The sequence below is a fragment of the Miniopterus natalensis genome, chromosome 7, assembly GCF_054644295.1.
Source record: "Miniopterus natalensis isolate mMinNat1 chromosome 7, mMinNat1.hap1, whole genome shotgun sequence".
Classification (NCBI taxonomy): Eukaryota; Metazoa; Chordata; class Mammalia; order Chiroptera; family Miniopteridae; genus Miniopterus; species Miniopterus natalensis.
Genome location: NC_142087.1, coordinates 5,441,731 through 5,448,261, shown reverse-complemented (window position 1 = coordinate 5,448,261; position 6,531 = coordinate 5,441,731). Strand labels below are relative to the sequence as shown.

General features: G+C 50.5%; 1 protein-coding gene across 1 annotated transcript; it reads right to left on the bottom strand.

Annotated features, from left to right (window-relative positions):
• Positions 1-334: 334 nt before the first annotated feature.
• WFDC5 (WAP four-disulfide core domain 5) lies at positions 335-6,322 on the bottom strand. The gene is made up of 4 exons (XM_087819277.1): positions 6,238-6,322; positions 941-1,081; positions 699-839; positions 335-339 (listed from the first exon to the last, which is right to left on the bottom strand). Exons 1-4 carry the CDS (start codon positions 6,320-6,322, stop codon positions 335-337), a joined length of 372 nt encoding a protein of 123 aa, XP_087675403.1.
• Positions 6,323-6,531: the final 209 nt, after the last annotated feature.

Below are 6,531 nucleotides of genomic sequence, written 5' to 3'. Positions count from 1 at the left end.
GAGAGGCCCGCCTGAACGGGACATTTTAGGTAGAAGAAACCCTTGTACAAAAGAGGTGTGAAGGTGGGCGTTAGGAAGGGCGAGGAGCTCAGTGTGGCAGTGGTACAGGGAGGAGTCCTTTGAGGTCTGGCCATGGACCTTGATTCCCAAGAGGAAAAACCCAGGGTGGATGGGCTGCAGGGAAAGGCACAGCGGGTCAGAGTTTATCAGAAGGTTGGAACTGCTGCGGGCAGAGACAGTGCTGTCTGGGTGGCAGGCCTCAGGCCCCCTGTCATCATCTCTTCCTGCTGAGAAGCCCATCCTGAGGTTCAGAGCCGTGGATCCTAAACCAGAATTAGTCTGAGGAGAGAGAAAGAAAGGGTTAACCCCCTCCCATAATAGGGCTCCGAGTTCTGGGCTCGATCACCCATCCAGACCCTATCAGCCCAGCCCTGGTGGCCGCTAAGGCAGGACTCCCACCATCTTTCACAAGGGTAGACTGAGGCTCAGAGCAGTTTAGGATTGTGGTCCAGGGGACATAGCAAGTTCACCAAGAGAACCCAGGATCCCCCGTTCCTCCATCACCCTAACAGGACCCCCATCCCCCACCCACTTCCCCAAGCTCCTGGGAAGGTATCCTGCTGAGCTTGTTGAACTGGCCAGGATCTTATTGCTGGGGCTCAGGGAGGGAAAGAACCTGCCCCAGCACAGGCGCGTACCTCTGACAGGGCTCCGGCAGTCCCGGCCGCAGGCGCTGGGGCAGCACCGGCTGCTGCCCGGGCAGTCTGAGTCCTGGTGGCACAGGTGCTGAACGGGGCTGAGGCAGCGCAGGAGGTCCTCGGGGCAGGCGCCCTGCTTTACTGCAACACGGGGCCTGCGTGAGCCCTGTCTGAGCCTCAGCCCCGGGGCTTGGGCTTGGGCTTGGGCTTGGGCAGTGAGCAAGGTGGAGAGGGACACTTACCTGTGACCCTGCGGACACACTGACGGAAGCAACTTTTGTGGCAGCACTTCATCCTCGAGGGACACTGGCTGTCATCCATGCACTGGTCAGGCACTGACAGGAGGCAGGGCCCATCATCTGGTGGACATCCCCCGTGTCTCTCTGTAAGAGAGCCCCCCAGATACTGCAGCCGGAGGCAGGTCAGAGTCTGGAATAAGGGCTGACCTGGGCATCACCAGATCTGAATTCGCCTCCTCTGAGTTCTTGCCTGTCCTTTGGCAGGTTATTATTTGTATTTTTTGGATGGACTTGCTTTATTTATTTTTTTATTAGGTATAAATTTTTTATTGAGGTATAATCGACATAACATTGTGTTAGTTTCAGATGTACAAGTCGATGATTCAATATCGGTGTGTATTGCAAAATGATCACAAGAAGTCCAGTTAGCATCTGCCACCATACATTGTTCAAAAATTGTTTTCTTGTGATGAAGACTTTTAAGATCTACTCTCAGCAACTTTCAAATATGCAATACAATAGTATTAACTATAGTCACCGTGCTATACATTACATTCTCATGACTTGTTTATCTTATAACTGGAAGTCTGTACCTTTTCCTCCCCCTTTGCCCATTTCACCCACCTTCCACTGAGCTTCATTATTTAGGTTTTGTTTCTTAGATTCCACTTATAAGTGAGATCATATGGTATGTCTTTCTCTGTCTGACGTATTTCACTCAGAACAATGCCCTCAAGGTCCATCCACATCGCAAATGGCTGGCAAAGGTGTGTGTGTGTGTGTGTGTGTGTGTGTGTCTTTTACTCCAAGCCTCCGTTTTCTGTCTGTGAAATGAGAAGCTGGACTCCCTCCTTCTGGGCAGGTTGGAGACTCAGATGACATAAAGGGTGGGAGAAAGTGAAAATCAAAACGTCCACCTGCGCTAACAAGGCTGCGCCTGGTCTGGCCTCTGCCCATCTCTCTGGCCTCGCCCCCGCTCTGTGGCTCCTGATCCACTCCAATTCTCTTCTCTGCAGTGCTTGCTTCGGCTCTGCCCGTCACCCGGGGGCCCTTTCCTACATCTCCTGCTTCTCTCACCCCAGATTAACTAGGTCAGCCCCACAGCACCCCACACAGTCCCAGAGGACCTTTGCTTCAGTCTGTGACCCTGCCTCTATTTGTCTGCCTCTCTCACTTGGCCGGCAGCTATGGCAATAGACCCCTCTGCCCGCTCTGCTCACGGTTAAGCTGAAGCACAGTCCTTGACACCAAACACTAGGGGCTCAGTGACTATTTGAAAAAAGGGGTTTCAAAGGGAGATCCAGCATCGCAGGTGTGTCAGCTGTTGGCAGCCTGGTACGTTGTCACACAGCCACCGCAGGCCACATCTGTACTGTGCTTGTTGCTGATGCAAGTGGTATTGTTTCAGGGATCTGTATTAACTTGGTCTTTCAGGCAGTCCTCTGAATGGTTCTAGGATGTTCTGTCCTGGAACTTACCTAGCCACTTTTCTTGATAGGATTTTGGGCCATTTCCAGATTTCATGCAAAAGGCTCAAATCAGCACCTTCCTCTGTTTAGAGGGAGGAATCAAGGCCTGAAAGGGGCAGTGACTGCCCAGACCCACACAGACCCTGAGGCCTCATCTCTCAGGGCAGTGGTCCCTCTGACCTGCCTACCTCTCTGCTCTGGCCGCCATTGAACCCTGGGGACAGGAACTGGTCCCCAGCCTTCGTTTCAGTCTAGCACCTGAGAAAAGGGTCAAGAGCCACCAGAGGCAGCCTCACCCAGTGCTATGACATTTCCTTGTATCCACTTTCCCCCTCCAGCTGGCTGCATACATAGTAGGCACCTTGCTCACACAGTAAGTGCTCAAAGTCAACTTCAGTTGTGTAATTGTGTTGGCTTAAACTGAATTACTGTCCCCTGCTGGAGAAAGAGCAGCTTAGCCTGTTGGGGAGCCCCCTACCCTGAATAGCCTCTCCTTCCCAGGCTGGGGATACTCTCTGAGGCCCAGCCCTGGCCAGAGGAGCTCAGGCCTCAAGGAGTGGGGCCAAATGGAGCTGCCTAAATTGGGGTGGAGTGGAGTGAGTCAGGGAGAACTTCTGTGAGGGTCAGGACCTAAGCCTTGAGGAAAGACAGACAGGAAGGGGGGATGAGAACTGGCATTTCAAGTGGGGAGAACTGGGCAGCAACAGTGTGGAGGTGGAAATAAGAGCCTGGAGTGTGCAGGGACAGTGGGAGGGTCTGCTGGCTTACACTCATCTTCATCTGCCTTTCCTAATCTGCCCTCCCAATCCCCGTTCCCCACCCACAGGTATGTCCTCAGAGACAAGGTCACCTACACACACTGACAGCCATAAAGTACCCGAGTCTTCTGGATATGCTGCCTCAGAGAATGAAAGAGTCCTACCCAGTCACAGTTAAATATGCATATTTATGCATACAGACATAGGTACACAGACATAGTCAAATATGCAAACACACTTAGATGTATACACACGATTAGCTATGGGCTTAACCATATACACTGCTGATATTCAACTTTTTTTTTTTTAATCCTTCCTCGGGGATATTTTTTTCATTGCTTTTTAGAGAGAGTGAAAGGGAAAGAGAGAGACATTAATGTGAGAGAGACACATCGATTAGTTGCCTCCTGCATGTGCCCCGACCAGGGCCAGGGATTGAGCCTGCAACTGAGGTACATGCCCTTGGCCAGAATTGAACCTGGGACCCTTCAATCTGCGGGCCACTGCTCTAACCACTGAGCCAAACCAGCTAGGGCATATATTCAACTTTTTTGATCTACAAAAATAGTAATTTCATATAGTCTGACCTATTCATATATATGTGTGTGTACGTCCTATAGTTTATATGTATAAGATAGCTGTATATGTATAAGCACATATGAACAAATACAGGGTGTCCCAAAAAAATGTATACACACTTTGAATATTTATAAAGGCAGTGTTTATTAAATTATATTTCAATGCCCGGCCAGTGTTGCTCAGTGGTTGATCATTGACCTATGAACCAGGAGGTCACTTCGATTCCTGGTCAGGGCACATGCCCAGGTTTCGGGCTTGATCCCCAGTAGGGGGCTTGCAGGAGGCAGCTGATCAATGACTCTCATCATTGATGTTTCTATCTCTCTCCTTCTCCCTTCCTCTCTCTCTCTCTAAAATCAATAAAAACATATTTTTTAAAAGTACATTTAACTTTCAAAATGTAATAGAATCTACAGACATTGTGTATACATTTTGGGGGGACACTCTGTATATGTCCATATGAACAAATATACAGGCTTACTGCCATATATACATGCCTATACACATAAATACAGGGGTGGGGAAAAGGTTTACAGTTGTTCATATGGAAAATAATACAATAATTAATAAATAATAATACAATAATAAACTCTGTGTTTCATGTACTCACAACTGCAAACCTACTTTTACCCACCCCGTACATATACACGGAAATGACACACACTCAGACATGCATTCATGTATATGTAAACATACAGCATATGTATGGGTGTGAGCACAGACGTGAACGTGCACGTGCAGTTCTGTACACAACCATATGTGCAGAGCTGCAGACACAGGCCTCTTCACAATACAACAATGCAACCATTGAAAACACTTGTTAGACACTTTCTATCAGGGCCTGTGCCCAGCTCTCTCTGTCAGAGACACCCAGACATATTTGAGTGTGTGTGGAGGGAATCTTATAAACAGACGTGACTGTGCTTCCACAGAAAAGAATCCGAGATGTCCCTTCCCTCAACTCTGCTCCTTTCCTCCACTGTCCGAAATTCTACAGAAAGCTAGGTAGAGATCTCATGGGGAGAATCTGGGAAGGCTGGAGATGTGATGAACTGGGGGAGCCCAGCGGGTATTATTCCACTTACTCCTGAGAGAGAGGCATGAGACCCCATTTTATAAGGAGTAGGTTTGGGAGGTGATTCTTCCTGATTCCAAAGACCTGCCCTCAACTGCCGCCTTTGACACTGACTCAGAGGCAGTCTTTCACCTTGGGTAACTGGTTTCCCATTGAGCCTCGGTTTCCTCATCTGCAAAATGAGCATAAAAGTAGTCATGACCTCACAACCTTGCAGTGAGGAGGAATGTGGTGATGGTGCATGAATCATAGCCAGCATGAGGTCTGGCCTTGGAACTTGCCAACACCCTTCCCCCCGCCTGGGGGTTCTGAGCGCTCTCCTCCCCAAACCAGCTGGTCCCCAGGGAGAGAGCCCTGCCTCTGAGAAAGGCATAAGTTAGGCTAGAGGGGCCCTGGCCGGTGTGGCTCAGTTGGTTGAGTGGCGACCCATGCACCAAAATGTTGCCAGTTCGATTCCCCCAGGTTGGGGGTTCAATCCCCAGTTAGGGTTTATATAGGAGGCAGCTGATCAATGTTTCTCTCTCTCCTTCCCCATTCCTCTCTCTCTCTAAAAAATCAATAAAAACATATTAAAAAAAAAAAAAGTTAAGCTAGAGGAGGCACAGAGGATGCAGGGAACTGCTCCCCAGGGCCCTGTGGAGGAGGGGACCTGTCCTCATTACTGCCCCCTTCCCGCGGCAGGGCCAGGGCTATGTAAGTCATAGTGTTCCAGCCCCAGAAGGGTGTGGAAGTGGAGGCCCCACCCAGGTGGGGAGGCACCTGTCTAACTACTCCAGCAGCTTGGCCTCCCTTACCTGGTGACAGGTCAGCCCCAGCCTTTTGCGGGGAGGTGGAGAGAAGAGAAGAAGGGCTAGAGCTTCCTCCCAACAGATCCCAGATCCTAAAATCCACACCCCTACTCAATTCCAAAGCCCCTTCCATAAGTGGGCTGGAGGATGGAGAGGGCCTGAGAAAGGCAGAAACAAGATAGGCAAAGGCCAGACCAGGCACAGGTTTGTTGGCCACAGAGGATGACAGGGGGGGTCATCTCCCAGCCATGTGGACCCACAGATCCATACACCTCCATGGAGATGACCAGAGCAGAGGGGGTTCAGACAGATTTGTCCCCTGACCTGCAGAGGCACAAAGATACACATGTACACAGAGATGGGCATGTGCGCACTCAGAATCCCACACTCAGCTGTGTGTTCAGGCACAGACGAGCACCGAGAAACTGGCAGGAAGACATTCACAGACATAGATGTGGGCAAGCTGGTGGGCACAAAGAAGCAAAAACAAAACATGAGCACTAAGAAGCAGACATCCACAGCATACACACACAGACACACACAGAGTTACCTGCCTCCCCCAAACCCTTGTGCTCCCCAGAGAGGTAGAAACCATCTGGTACCTGGAGCAGAGGAGCCTACCCACACTCACCTCCCTTCCTCCTGCCTGAGGCAGCAGGCAGCTGGCTCCCCAAAGCCAGGAGGCCCACCAGGAGGAGGAGGCTCCAAGCATTCATGTTTCTGCTGTGGCACCTAATAAGGTCAGGACCCAGGGGCCCCTAAATTAATACCTGCAGCCCCAGGGAGGCTACAGCAGCTGAGTAAGGGAAGGAAGGAGAGGAAGAAGATGGAGTGCAGGTGACTGCTCATCCTGGCCCCACCTCCTGCCCAAGAGCCTCAATGGAAGGGTGCTTGTGCAAGAATTGATGATGGGTGGGGGCAGGAC